Raw genomic sequence first — 15,727 nt, 5'->3', positions numbered from 1 at the left:
AAAGATAAAGCCCCTCCAGTTACCTGCTCACTGTAACCCAAGCTTAAATGGCAACAAAAGCAGTGTGGCCTAATGGAAAGAGCGCAGGCCCAGGAGTAAGAGAACTTGGGTACTAATAATCCCGGCCCCACGTGCCGTGATCACCTGCTGTGTGACCTGTGTGACTTTGCATCACTTAACTTCTCTGAGTCTCAGTTCCCTCATCTGTAAAAAAATGGGGATTAAGACTGTAAGCCTCACGGGGGAAAACCGATCTCCTTGTGTGTATCCCCAAGTGCTTAGAACAGTGCTTTGCAAATAGTAAGCGCTTAACAAATGCCATCATTATTATTATTATTATCTCTGTGCTTCAGTTCTCTCATCTGCCAAATGGAGATTCAATAACTGCTCTCCTTCCTATCTAGACTATGAGCCCCAGGTGGGATCTGACGATCTTCTATCTACCCCAGTGCTTAGAACAGTGCGTGGCATATGGTAAATTCTTAATAAATCCCACAGTAATGATGATGGTGGTGTCCAATGCTGGCAGCCCAACCCTAGGATCTAATCATCTGTTGCTATAAATGGTATTTGTTAAGTGCTTACTATGTGCTAGAGATTGTACAAAGGGCTGGGATAGCTACAAGCTGATCAGGTTGGACACAGTCCGTGTCCCACATGAAGCTCACAGTTTGAATCCTCATTTTATGGATGAAGGTTCAGTTGTGAAGCCCAGAGAAATAAAATGACTTGCCCAAGGTCATTATATCTGTAATTTGTTTATTTATATTAATGTCTGTCTCCCCCCCTAGACATTCCCACAAAGACTAGGGAATGTGTCTGTTATATTGTAATAATAAATAATAATAATGATGGTATTCATTAAGCACTTACTATGTGCCAAGAAGTGTTCTAAAAGATCAATAAATACGATTGATTGATTTCCCCATAGCACCTGTATATATGTATATATGTTTGTACATATTTATTCCTCCATTTTACTTGTACATATCTATTCTATTTCTTTTATTTTGTTAGTATGTTTGGTTTTGTTCTCTGTCTCCCCCTTTTAGACTGTGAGCCCTCTGTTGGGTAGGGACTGTCTCTGTATGTTGCCAACTTGTACTTCCCAAGTGCTTAGTACAGTGCTCTGCACACAGTAAGTGCTCAATAAATACGATTGATTGATTGATTGATGGATTGTTCTAAGCAATGTGGGGTGGATACAAGATAATCAGGTTGTCCCACATGGGGCTCACACTCTTAGTCTTCATTTTACGGATGAGGGAACTGAGGCCCACAGAAGTGAAGTCACACAACTGTCAAATGCAGTGTGGCTCAGTGGAAAAGAGCCCGGGCTTTGGAGTCAGAGGTCATGGGTTCAAATCCCGGCTCCGCCAATTGTCAGCTGTGTGACTTTGGGCAAGTCACTTAACTTCTCTGGACCTCAGATACCTCATCTGTAAAATGGGGATGAAGGCTGTGAGCCCCATGTGGGACAACCTAATCACCTTGTAAATGCCATCATTATTACTATTAAATGGCAGAGCCGGGATTAGAACCCTTGACCTCTGACTCCCAAGCCCGTGATTTTCCACTGAGCCACGCCGCTTCTGCGGAGATGATTTACGGTATCACTTCATCGGGCATTCATCAGCAAGCACATTCCTGAGACGTCAGGATTCCCATGAGGGAAACTAAGAAACCTGGTCTATTTGGAAAGCTCTGCCACCTGCAAGCACTCTCTGTTCCGCACACAGTTGGCGCTCAATAAATACAATTGACTGAGTGACTGAAGGTTACGCATCAGACAAGTGGCAGAGCAGTCCTTCTGACCCTCAGGCCCGTGCTCTATCCATTAGACTGTGCTGCTTCCTAAAGCAGGCCATCTATTTAAACTCACAACTCAATACCCAGGACGTGGACGTTTGATCGTAGGAGAAAAAAAAAATCAATCTTATCAGACTTGGCAAATCGCGAAAGAGGCCAGTTTTAGAGATGCAGGTACTGTGTTTAGTTCCCTAGAATCAATCAATCAATCAATCAATCGTATTTATTGAGCGCTTACTCTGTGCAGAGCACTGGACTAAGCGCTTGGGAAGTACAAGTTGGCGACATATAGAGACAGTCCCTACCCAACAGTGGGCTCACAGTCTAGAAGGGGGAGACAGAGAACAAAACCAAACATATTAACAAAATAAAATAGAATAGATATGTACAAGTAAAATAGAGTAAAAAAATGTACAAACATATATACATATATACATATATATGTATATATACATATACATGTATATATATGTATATGTGTATGTATACATATATGTATATATACATGTATAAATATATATGTATATGTACATATATATGTGTGTATATACATATATGTATGTATATATACACATATACATATATATGTATATATACATATATGTATATACACACATATATGTATATACACACACATATATGTATATACACACACATATATACATATATGTATATATACATATATACATATATATGTATATATACATATATACATGTATACATGTATATATATATATATACAATGCTACAGGAGCAATAAACCATTGAGCGTCTGGTTGGTTGGGCAGCTATCTCCATATAGAATTAATGAAGGAATAACTGGGGGGAAGCCCCCCCAGTTTTTTTTTAAAACCTTTCTCCCAAGAAGTTCCAAGAACTTTTTTGTTTATTTTCATAATCTTCCTGTGAGGTAGAGAGGGACAGGTGTTTCAAATGGGGAAACTGAGGAACCAAATAATTACGATAAATGTCTGTCGCCAGGTCAACTAGAGCTGGGATAAGGCGTACACATTTTAGATCCTTTGGTTTTGATTAGTCGGGTCAGTGTTCTCAATAGGTTAGTGGAACAAGCATGGGCTTGGGAGTCAGAGGTTGTGGGTTCTAATCCTGGCTCCACCACTTAATAAAAATAATGATGGTTTGTTAAGTGCTTACTATGTGCGGAGCACTGTTCTAAGCACTGGGGAGGATACAAGGTGATCAGGTTGTCCCACATGGGGCTCACTGTCTTCATACCCCTTTTACAGATGAGGTGACTGAGGCACAGAGACGTTAAGTGACTTGCCCAAAGTCCTACAGCTGATAGAGAAGCAGCGTGACTCAGTGGAAAGATCATGGGCTTGGGAGCCAGAGGTCGTGGGTTCTAATCCTGGCTTCGCCACTTCTCAGGTTAACTTCTCTGGGCCTCAATTACCTCACCTGTAAAATGGGGATTAAGGCTGTGAGCCCCACGTGGGACAACCTGATTACCTTGCGTCTACTCCAGTGCTTAGAACAGTGCTTTGCACATAGTAAGCACTTAACAAATACCATCATTATTATTATTATAATTTTGGCATTTACTAAGAACTTACAATGGGGCTAAGAGGTAAGATGATCAGCTCAGCCTCAGTCTGTTCCACAAAGGGGTCCCAGTCTAAGAGGGAAGGTGACCAGGTATCTTATCCCCATTTTACAGATGACCAAACTGAGACCCAGAAAAGTTAAGCAACTTGCCCCATGTTACATGGCAGGGCAGCGGCCAAGCGGAAACTATTAAGACTTGGGTTCCCTGCTTTTCCCAAGTCCATGCTTTTCCCAAGCCACCAATGCTGTCTTTGTAGACCTTCTGAAGGTTTCTTTCTGGAAGCAGCGTGGCTCAGTGGAAAGAGCCCGGGCTTTGGAGTCAGAGGTTGTGGGTTCAAATCCCGGCTCCGCCACTTGTCAGCTGTGTGACTTGGGGCAAATCACTTCACTTCTCTGGGCCTCAGTTACCTCATCTGTAAAATGGGGATTAAGACTGTGAGTCCCCCGTGGGACAACCTGATCACCTTGTAAATTCCCCAGTGCTTAGAACAGTGCTTTGCACACAGTAAGCACTTACTAAGTGCCATTATTATTATTATTATTATTATTCTATGGTCCTCCATGCTGAATACCCAATTGTAGAGAGATAGACTCACCTGTACATCCATGTACACTCCACCTCCCACGGCTTACGGTTCTTATCTTTTTTAATGTCTTCTTCCCTTAGGCCAGTGATTTTCAAATAGCATTTAGGCTGTGGCCACTCCTGGGATCAACTCCACTTTCTGTAGCCCTACTTTCTGAGGAGTAGTCAAATAAGGATTTTATGACACAAATATTTTTACGAGTTAATTCCGAAGAGTCAAAAGTCTAACCAAATGAAAGTTCAATACAGTTTATGAAAATTATCTTTTCAAGGGACACACTTACTGGTTTGATCACTTTACTAACCCAAAATAAATGTAGTAGAAATAATAAAAATGGTACTTGTTAAGTGCGTACTATGTGCCAACCACTGAACTAAGCCCTGGGGTAGATTCAAGATAAACAACGGGACACAGTTCCTGTCCCACATGGGGCTCACAATCTCAACCCCCATTTTACAGATGAGGAAACTGAGGCACAGAGAAGTGAACTGATTTGTCCAATGTCACACGGCAGGCGAGTTGCGGAGCCGGGATTAGAACTCAGATCCTCAGGCCACTGCTCTTTCCGCTAGGCTCTTAGCAGAAGAGTCGTAGTAATGGTATCTGTCGAGCGAAGAACGAAACAGTTGGGGAAGTACACCAGAAGCAAAACCCATGTTCCCTGCTTAAGGAACTTCTGCTTATAGTTTCATGGAGAGGATGGATATACCCAGTGTCTATTAATAGTGGGCCAGTGAAAGGAATATGGGATCAGATAGGAAATGGAGTGAGTGTGATGTGACAGGAAAAAATATTTAAATGAATAATTGGATATACATGCATTCAGAAGTGCTGAAGAAGGCTGCAAATACTTGAGTGCCTCTTCAGGGAGGATCTGAGATATAGCTAAACGATCCTTGCTGTAGCTCTCTAAAAGCGAAATGGAGGACACGAAGAATAATGTCATGGATATCTTGAGCTAAAGGAATGATAAGAATTCAGTGGGCGCCGGGGAGGTCACCAAACAGAATGAAGGAAGCCAAGAAAGCCCATGTGTACTCATCAATCCTTCTTTGTTCCCCTGGGAGTGAAATATCTTTGTTTCTTTCGAAAACTTAGGCAGCTTTAAATCGTATGTATAATGTCACAGCTATCACTATCTATAGACAATTAACAAAAGTGGCAGAGCTAGTATCAGGAATCTGGACAGAAGCCTTTGGATGAGCCTTCTAAGGACGTAGTAGCAGCGTGGCTCAGTGGGAAAGAGCACGGGCTCTGGAGTCAGAGGTCATGGGTTCAAATCCCGGCTCCACCACTTGTCAGCTGTGTGACTTTGGGCAAGTCACTTAACTTCTCTGTGCCTCAGGTCCCTCATCTGTAAAATGGGGATGAAGACTGTGAGCCCCACGTGGGACAACCTCATGACCTTGTATCCCCCCAGCGCTTAGAACAGTTCTTGGCACATAGTAAATGCTTAATAAATGCCATCATTATTATTATTATTATTATTAACAAAAGTGGCAGAGCTAGTATCAGGAATCTGGACAGAAGCCTTTGGATGAGCCTTCTAAGGATGTAGTTCCCGTGATTTTTCCGGTGTCCCAGTGGAAAATCTTCTTGCCCCGCCCTGGGAGAGGGCAGTGGGAGACCAGTAAATGGTAGACTGTCTTCTGAGGGAATGGCGCATGGCAATTGGAATGCCATCTGGGGCTGGGAGCCTTTGACTCTAGTATTGCATTGCAATCCCAAGTTCGGAGAAGCAGCGAGGAAAGAGCGCGGGTTTTTGAGGAGAAGCAGCGTGGCCCGCTGGAAAGACCATGGGCCTGGGATTTAGAAAACCTGGGTTTCAATCCTGGCTCTGTCACTTTTAGTACTTGTTAAGCACTTACTATCTACCGGGCACTGTTCTAAGCGCTGGGATAGATACAAGCTAATCAGGTTGGACACAGTCCCTGTTCTATCAATCAAGCGTATTTATTGAGCACTTACTGTGTGCAGAGCACTGAACTAAGCGCTTGGGAAGTACAACTTGGCAACATATAGAGATGGTCCCTACCCAATAGTGGGCTCACAGTCTAGAAGGGGGAGACAGACAACAAAACAAAACATATTAACAAAATAAAATAAATAGAATAGTGGGGCTCACAGTCTTAATCCCCATTTTATGGAAGAGGTAACTGGGGGACAGAGAAGTTAAATGACTTGCCCAAATGGCAAGCAGACAAGTGGCCGAACTGGGACTAGAACCCAGGTCCTTCTGACTCCCAGCCCGTGCTCTTTCCACTAGGCCACGCTGCGTCTCATTTACCTTACCACTTACTTGCTGTGTGACCTTTGGCAAGTCTCATCACCTCTCTGTGCATCATTCATTCACATTCATTCATTCAATCATAATTTTATTGAGCGCCTACTGTGTGCAGAGCACTTGGGAAGTACAAGTTGGCAACACATAGAGACGGTCCCTACCCAAGAGTGGGCTCAGTTTCTTCCCTGTAAAAATAATAATAATAATACTAATGTTGGCATTTAAGCGCTTACTATGTGCAAAGTACTGTTCTGTAATGAGAAGCAGCATGACTCAGTGGAAAGAGCCCGGGCTTGGGAGTCAGAGGTCATGGGTTCTAATCATGACTCCACCATTTGTCAGCTGTGTGACTTTGGGTAAGTCACTTAAGCTCTCTGGGCCTCGGTTACCTCATCTGTATAATGGGGATTAAGACTGTGAGCCCCACGTGGTACAACCTGATGGCCTTGCATGTACCCCAGTGCTTAGAACAGTGCTTGGCACATAGTAAGCGCTTAACAAATACCAATATTATTATTATTATTAAATACCTGTTCTCCTTCCTGCTTAGACTGTGAGCTCCATGTGTCCCAGGGGTTGTATCTGATCTGATTATTTTGTATCTACCTGTACTGCTTAGTACAGTGCTTGGCATTTGCAAGGTGCTTAACAAATAACACCATTATTATGAGTATTTCAAAGAGCAGAATGTAAGACAGCCCTCTGGGGCTTGAAGCTGAAGGGCTGAGGCATTAAATGCCGTTAAGCACTTTGATATTCATTCCTCCCTCAGGCTCACAGTATTTATGTACCTAAGCAGCCTGGCTTAGTGGACAGAGCATGAACCTGGGAGTCATGGACACAGTAAGCGCTCAATAAATACGATTGAATGAATGAATGAATGCATGATTGAATGAATGACTTCTAGACTGTGAGACCGCTGTCCGGGTAGGGACCCCCTCTATATGTTACCAACTTGTACTTCCCAAGCGCTTGGTACAGTGCTCTGTGCACAGTAAGCGCTCGATAAATACGATTGAATGAATGAATGAACGAATGAATGAACGAACGAATGAATGAATGAACGGATGAACGAATGAATGAACGAATGAATGAGGGAGTGAACGAATGAATGAATGAATGAATGAACGAATGAATGAATGAACGAGTGAATGAACGAATGAATGAATGAACGGATGAACGAATGAATGAACGAATGAACAAGCGAGTGAAAGAACGAATGAATGAATGGATGAACGAGTGAATGAATGAATGAACGAATGAATGAATGAACGGATGAATGAATGAACGGATGAATGAATGAACGGATGAATGAATGAACGGATGAATGAATGAACGGATGAATGAATGAACGGATGAATGAGCGAGTGAAAGAACGAATGAATGAATGGATGAACGAGTGAATGAATGAATGAACAAATGAATGAATGAACGAATGAATGAATGAACGGATGAATGAATGAACGGATGAATGAGCGAGTGAATGAACGAATGAATGACCGGATGAACGAATGAATGAATGAACGAACGAATGAATGAATGAATGAATGACCGGATGAACGAATGAATGAATGAGTGAATGAATGAACGAACGAATGAATGAGCGAGTGAACGAATGAGTGAATGAACGAGTGAATGAATGAATGAACGAACGAGTGAATGAATGAGTGGACGAATGAATGAATGAATAACACACGTGCGCCGCTGGGCCGCGGTGTCAGAACGTCTCTCCTTCGGGGGCTGGAGGCGGCCGGCGCGCATGCGCCTTAAGCGGGGGGAGGTGGGGCCTCAGCCGCAGTGTGGGCCCGGGCCTCGCGCAGCCGCAGTGGTGGGGGCCGGGCCTCGCGCAGCCGCAGTGGTGGGCCGGTCCGGGCCTCGCGCAGGCGCAGTGCGGGTCCGGCCCCAAATGGCGGCGTGGTGCCTGTCCCGCTGGCTGGCGACGGCCGCCGGGCCCGCCCGCCTCCGCTCCGCCGCCGCCGCCGCCGCCGCCGCGGGGAACGGGGGCCGGGGGCAAGGGCACCGACACGGGCACGGAGCCGCCCCCTTCTCCTCCTCAGCCTCCTCGGCCTCCTCCTCAGCCTCCCCCCCGGGCCCGGCGGGCCGCCGCGGCCGCCGCCCCCCGGGGCCCGCCCTCACGCTGACCACCAATGGCGGCCTCAAAGGTGAGGACCGGCTTTAGGCACCATAAGCAAAAGGAGCACGGTGATGATGGCGCTTAGTAAGCGCTCACTGGGTGTCAAAGCACCCTCCTGAGCGCCGGCGCCGGCGGCGGCGGCGGCGGGGGGACAAGGTCATCTGGTTGCCCCACGTGCGGCTCACACTCTTCATCCCCATTTCACAGAGGAGGGAACTGAGGCCCAGAAAATAGCAATGATAGTTTTTGTTAAGCGCTTAGTATGTGCGGTGCACTGTTCTAAGCGCTGGGAGGGGATACAAGGTCATCGGGTTGCCCCACGTGGGGCTCACACTCTTCATCCCCATTTCACAGATGAGGGGATTGAGGCTCAGAAAATAGTAATGATAGTATCTGTTAAGCGCTTATTGTGTGCGAAGCGCTGTTCTGAGCGCTGGGGGGATGCAAGGTCATCAGGTTGCCCCACGTGGGGCTCACAGTCTTCATCCCCGTTTCACAGAGGAGGGGACTGAGGCCCAGAAAATAATAATGATAGTATTTGTTAAGCCCTTACTATGTGCAAAGCACTGTTCTAAGCGCTGGGGGGATGCAAGGTCGTCAGGTTGCCCCACGTGGGGATCACAGACTACATCCCCATTTCACAGAGGAGGGGACTGAGGCCCAGAAAATAGTAATGATAGTAGTTGTTAAGCGCTTATTATGTGCGAAGCACTGTTCTAAGCGCTGGGAGGGGATACAAGGTCATCAAGTTGCCCCACGTGGGGCTCACAGACTACATCCCCATTTCACAGAGGAGGGAACTGAGGCCCAGAAAATAGTGATGATAGTAGTTGTTAAGCCTTTACTATGTGCGAAGCACTGTTCTAAGCGCTAAGAGGGGATACAAGGTCACCAGGTTGCCCCACGTGGGGCTCACAGTCTTCATCCCCATTTCACAGAGGAGGGAACTGAGGCCTAGAGAAGAAGAATAATGATAACGATGGTATTTAAGTGCTTACTGAGTGCGAAGCGCGGGGAGGGGATACAGGGTCATCAGATTGCCCCACGTGGGGCTCACAGTCTTCATCCCCATTTCACAGAGGAGGGAACTGAGGCAGAGAAAATAGTAATGATAGTATTTGTTAAGCGCTTAGTATGTGTGATGCACTGTTCTAAGTACTGGGAGGGGATACAAGGTCATCAAGTTGCCCCACGTGGGGCTCACAGTCTTCATCCCCATTTAACAGAGGAGGGAACTGAGGCCCAGAAAATAATAATGATAGTATTTGTTAAGCGCTTATTATGTGCAAAGCACTGTTCTAAGCGCTGGGAGGGGATACAAGGTCATCAGGTTGCCCCACGTGGGGCTCACAGTCTTCATCCCCATTTCACAGAGGAGGGGACTGAGGCCCAGAAAATAATAATGATAGTATCTGTTAAGCGCTTATTATGTGCGAAGCGCTGTTCTAAGCGCTGGGGGGATGCAAGGTCATCAGGTTGCCCCACGTGGGGCTCACAGTCTTCATCCCCATTTCACAGAGGAGGGAACTGAGGCACAGAGCAGAAGATGAATAATAACGATGGTATTTAAGTGTTTACTGTGTGCGAAGCGCTTTTCTAAGCGCTGGGAGGGGATACAAGGTCATCAGGTTGCCCCACGTGGGGCTCACAGTCTTCATCCCCATTTCACAGAGGAGGGGACTGAGGCCCAGAAAATAGTAATGATAGTATTTGTTAAGCGCTTATTATGTGCGAAGCACTGTTCTAAGCGCTGGGGGGGGATACAAGGTCATCAGGTTGCCCCATGTGGGGCTCACAGTCTTCATCCCCATTTCACAGAGGAGGGAACTGAGGCACAGAGAAGAAGATGAATAATAACGATGGTATTTAAGTGTTTACTGTGTGCGAAGCGCTTTTCTAAGCGCTGGGAGGGGATACAAGGTCATCAGGTTGCCCCACGTGGGGCTCACAGTCTTCATCCCCATTTCACAGAGGAGGGGACTGAGGCCCAGAAAATAGTAATGATAGTATTTGTTAAGTGCTTACTATGTGCGAAGCACTGTACTAAGTGCTGGGAGGGGATACAAGGTCATCAGGTTGCCCCACATGGGGCTCACAGTCTTCATCCCCATTTCACAGAGGAGGGAACTGAGGCCCAGAAAATAGTAATGATAGTATTTGTTAAGCGCTTATTATGTGCGAAGCACTGTTCTAAGCGCTGGGGGGGGATGCAAGGTCATCAGGTTGCCCCACGTGGGGCTCACAGACTACATCCCCATTTCACAGATGAGGGGACTGAGGCCCAGAAAATAGTAATGATAGTAGTTGTTAAGCCCTTACTATGTGCGAAGCACTGTTCTAAGCGCTAAGAGGGGATACAAGGTCATCAGGTTGCCCCACGTGGGGCTCACAGTCTTCATCCCCATTTCACAGAGGAGGGAACTGAGGCCTAGAGAAGAAGAAGAATAATAACGATGGTATTTAAGTGCTTACTGAGTGCGAAGCGCTCGGAGGGGATACAAGGTCATCAGATTGCCCCAAGTGGGGCTCACAGTCTTCATCCCCATTTCACAGATGAGGGGACTGAGGCCCAGAAAATAATAATGATGGTATTTGTTAAGCCCTTACTATGCACGAAGCACTGTTCTAAGCGCTAAGAGGGGATACAAGGTCATCAGGTTGCCCCGCGTGGGGCTCACAGTCTTCATCCCCATTTCACAGAGGAGGGAACTGAGGCCCAGAAAATAGTAATGATAGTATTTGTTAAGCGCTTATTATGTGCGAAGCACTGTTCTAAGCGCTGGGGGGATTCAAGGTCATCAGGTTGCCCCACGTGGGGTGCAGTTTTCATCCCCATTTTACAGGTGAGGGAACTGAGGCCCAGGGAATAATAATAATAACGATGGTATTTGTTAAGCGCTTTCTATGTGCGAAGCGCTTTCTATGTGCGAAGCACTGTTCTAAGCGCTGGGGGGATACAAGGTCATCAGGTTGCCCATGTGGGGCTCGCAGTCTTCATCCCCATTTTACAGATGAGGAAACTGAGGCCCAGAGAAGAATAATAATAATGATGGCATTTGTTAAGCACTTGCTATGTGCGAAGCACTGTTCTAAGCGCTGGGGAGATACAAGGTGATCAGGTTGTTAGACGTGGGGCTCACAGTCTTCATCCCCAATTTATACACGAAGTAACTGAGGCACAGAGAATAATAATAATGATGGTATTTGTTAAGCGCTTACTATGAGAAGCAGCGTGGCTAAGTGGAAAGAACCTGGGCTTTGGATTCGGAGGTCATGGGTTCAAGTTCCGGCTCCGCCACTTGTCAGCTGTGTGACTTTGGGCAAGTCACTTAACTTCTCTGTGCCTCAATTCCCAAATGGGGATTAAGACTGTGAGCCCCCCTTGGGACAACCTGATCACCTTGTATCTCCCCCAGCACTTTGAACAGTGCTTTGCACATAGTAAGCACTTAATAAATGCCATCATTACGTGTGAAGCACTGTTCTGTGTGCTGGAGGGGATACAAGGTGATCAGGTTGTTCCACATGGGGCTCACAGTCTTCATCCCCATTTTACAGATGAGGGGACTGAGGCCCAGAATAATAATAATGGTGGTATTTGTTAAGTGCTTACTATGTGCAGAGCACTGTTCTAAGCGCTGGGGGGGGGATACAAGGTGATCAGGTTGTCCCATGTGGGGTTCACAGTCTTCATCCCCATTTTACAGATGAGGGGACTGAGGCACAGAGAAGTTAAGTGAGTTGCCCAAGGTCACACAGCTGACATGTGGTGGAGCCGGGATTAGAACCCACGACCTCCGGACTCCTAAACTTGGGTTCTTTCCACTGAGCCACGGAGTAATAATAATGATGGCGTTTAGTAAGCGTTTACTATGTGCAAAGCACTGTTCTAAGCGCTGGGGGGGATACAAGGTGATCAGGTTGTCCCACGTGGGGTTCACAGTCTTGATCCCCATTTTACAGATGAGGGGACTGAGGCTCAGAGAAGTCAAGTGAGTTGCCCAAGGTCACACAGCTGACGTGGTGGAGCCGGGATTGGAACCCACAACCTCCGACTCCTAAACCTGGGTTCTTTCCACTGAGCCACGGAATAACAATAATGATGGCATTTAGTAAGCGCTTACTATGTGCAGAGCACTGTTCTAAGCGCTGGGGGGGATGCGAGGTGATCAGGTTGTCATTCATTCATTCAGTCGTATTTATTGAGCGCTTACTGTGTGCAGAGCACTGTACTAAGCGCTTGGGAAGTACAAGTTAGCAACATATAGAGCCGGTCCCTACCCAACAGTGGGCTCACAGTCTTGAAGGGGGAGACAGACAACAAAACAAATTAACAAAATAAAATAAATGGAATAAATATGTACAAATAAAATAGAGTAATAAATACATACAAACATATATACAGGTGCTGTGGGGAAGGGAAGGAGGTAAGGGGAAGGGGGAGAGGAAGGAGGGGGGCTCAGTCTGGGAAGGCCTCCTGGAGGAGGTGAGCTCTCAGTAGATCCCCATGTGGGGCTCACAGTCTTCATCCTCATTTTCCAGATGAGGGGACTGAGGTAACAGAGAATCAATCAATCAATCGTATTTATTGAGCGTTTACTATGTGCAGAGCACTGTACTAAGCGCTTGAGCACTGTACTAAGCGCTTGAAGTGACTTGCCTTAGGTCACACAGCTGACAGTTGGCGGAGCGGGGATTAGAACCCATGACCTCTGACTCCAAAGCCCAGGCTCTTTCCATCATCAATCGTATTTATTGAGCGCTTACTGTGTGCAGAGCACTGTACTAAGCGCTTGGGAAGGACAAAGCTTGGGAAGCACCGAGCCACGCTGCACGGAAGCCAGTTGTGAGCAGGCCCCAGCCCCCCGCGAGCACCGCGGCCCAAAAGGGAGAAACTTGGCGGCCCGGGACTTCCAGTACATGCCCATGGTCACCCAAACCACTCATCGATCATATTTATTGGCAAGCAGCAAGGCCTAGTGACAAGAACCCGGCCTTGGGAGTCACTGTGACCTTGGGTAAGTCACTTCTCTGTGCGAGCCCTCATCTGTAAAACGGGGATTGAGACTGTGAGCCCCACGTGAGTCAGGGACTGGGTCCAATCTGATTGGCGTGTATTCATTCATTCAATCGTATTTATTGAGCGCTTACTGTGTGCAGAGCACTGTACTAAAAAAAAAAATAATGGCATTTATTAAGCACTTACTATGTGCAAAGCACTGTTCTAAGCACTGAGGAGGATACAAGGTGATCAGGTTGTCCCATGGGGGGCTCACAGTCTTCATCCCCATTTTACAGATGAGGTAACTGAGGCACAGAGAAGTTAAGTGACTTGCCCAAAGTCACACAGCTGACAGTTGGCGGAGCTGGGATTTGAACCCATGACCTCGGACTCCAAAGCCCGGGCTCTTTCCACTGAGCCACACTGCTTCTCTCTTGGGAAGTCCAAGTTGGCAACATATAGAGACGGTCCCTACCCAACAGTGGGGCTCATGACCGTTGACTCCCAAGCCCGGGCTCCTTCCACTGAGCCATGCTACTTCTCCATAGTACATAGTAAGCACTTAACAAATTCCATAATTATTATTTATTATTATTACTTCACTTCCCTGGGCCTCAGTTCCCTCATCTGTAAAATGGGGGTTGAGACTGTGAGCCCCACATGGGACAAGGGCTATGTGCAACCTGATTTGCGTGTATCCACCCCAGTGCTTAGTACGGTGCCTGGTACATAGTAAGCGCTTAACAAATTCCATAACTATTATTATTACTTCACTTCTCTGGGCCTCAGTTACCTCATCTGTAAAATGGGGGTTGAGACTATGAGCCCCCGTGGGACAAAGGCTGTGTACAACTTGATTGTCTTGTGTTTAGAAGAGTGCTTGGCACATAGTAAGCTTGGCACATAGTAAGCACTTAAATACCATAGTAATTATTATTACTATTATTAGTTAGAGAAGCAGCATTAATCTTAATGGGGATTAAGACTGTGAGCCCCACGTGGGACAACCTGATCACCTTGTAACTTCCCCAGTGCTTAGAACAGTGCTTTGCACGTAGTAAGCGCTTAATAAATGTCATTATTATTATTATTATTATTATTATTATTGAAACAGCGTGGCTCAGTGGAAAGAGCCCGGGCTTTGGAGTCAGAGGTCATGAGTTCGAATCCCAGCTCTGCCACGTGTCTGCTGTGTGACCTTGGGCAAGTCACAACTTCTCTGAACCTCAGTTACCTCATCTGTAAAATGGGGATTAAGACTGTGAGCCCCAAGTGGGACAACCTGATCACTTTATGTCCCCCCCCAGCGCTTAGAACAGTGCTTTGCACATAGTAAGCGCTTAACAAATGCCAACGTTATTATTATTCAATCGTATTTATTACTATTATACTGTTTGTAGAGCATTGCCCTAAGCACTGTACTAGAGAAATAATAAGGGTATTTGTAAAGCACTTACTATTTGTCAACACCCTTATAAGCGCCGGAGTAGATAAAATAATAATAATAACGGTGTTTTTAAGCGCCTACTATGTGTTAAGCACTTATGTGCTAGGCACTGTGCTAAGTAGTGAGGTGGATACAGAATAATCAGGTTGGACCCAGTCCCTGTCCCACATGGGGCTCCCAGTCCCCGTTAATCCCAATTTTACAGGTAACCGAGGCACAGAAAAGTGAGGTGACTTGCCCAGGGTCACACAACAGACAAGGGGCAGATCCGGGATTCGAATCCAGGTCCCGCTGATTCCTGCGCCCGTACTGTATCCTCTAGGCCATGCTGCCTGTGGCGTCTCTAAACAGTAAGCCGATTGTGGACAGAGAACGTGTCTGTTCTAGTGCACTCTCCCAGGTGTTTAGTACAGTGCTCTGCACACAGTAAAGCACTCAAAAAATACCATTGACTGACTTAGTTCTTGGGAGAGTACACCATAACAGAATTGGAAGTCCCTGCCCACAGTGAATAATAATAATAATGATGGCATTTGTTAAGCGCTTACTATGTGCAAAGCACTGTTCTAAGCGCTGGGGGGGGATACAAGGTGATCAGGCTGTCCCACGTGAGGCTCCCAGTCTTAATCCCCATTTTACAGATGAGGTAACTGAGGCTCAGAGAAGTTAAGTGACTTGCCCAAGGTCACACAGCAGACATGTGGCAGAGCCGGGATTCGAACCCATGACCTCTGACTCCGAAGCCCGTGATCTTTCCACTGAGCCAAGCTGCTTCTCGTGAACTTACCATTCTACCTCCCTCTCCACCCTGCCTGTTGGTTGCCCATTTCCTTATCTTGGCTCCTGAAGGTTCTCTATCAATCAATCAATCAATTGTATTTATTGAGTGCTTACTGTG

The 15,727-nt window shown here is 46.4% G+C and overlaps 1 protein-coding gene across 1 annotated transcript in view; it reads left to right on the top strand.

Moving 5' to 3' along the window:
* The first annotated feature begins 8,005 nt into the window (after window positions 1–8,005).
* Window positions 8,006–15,727, top strand: part of DNAJA3 (DnaJ heat shock protein family (Hsp40) member A3) — a 49,736-nt gene continuing 42,014 nt past the window's right edge. The window contains exon 1 of the mRNA XM_038762731.1: window positions 8,006–8,408. Coding sequence (XP_038618659.1) covers window positions 8,006–8,408 — 403 coding nt within the window. The remainder of the gene's footprint in view (window positions 8,409–15,727) is intronic.

The sequence above is a fragment of the Tachyglossus aculeatus genome, chromosome 21, assembly GCF_015852505.1.
Source record: "Tachyglossus aculeatus isolate mTacAcu1 chromosome 21, mTacAcu1.pri, whole genome shotgun sequence".
NCBI lineage: Eukaryota > Metazoa > Chordata > Mammalia > Monotremata > Tachyglossidae > Tachyglossus > Tachyglossus aculeatus.
This window is presented reverse-complemented; position numbering and strand designations above follow the sequence as displayed.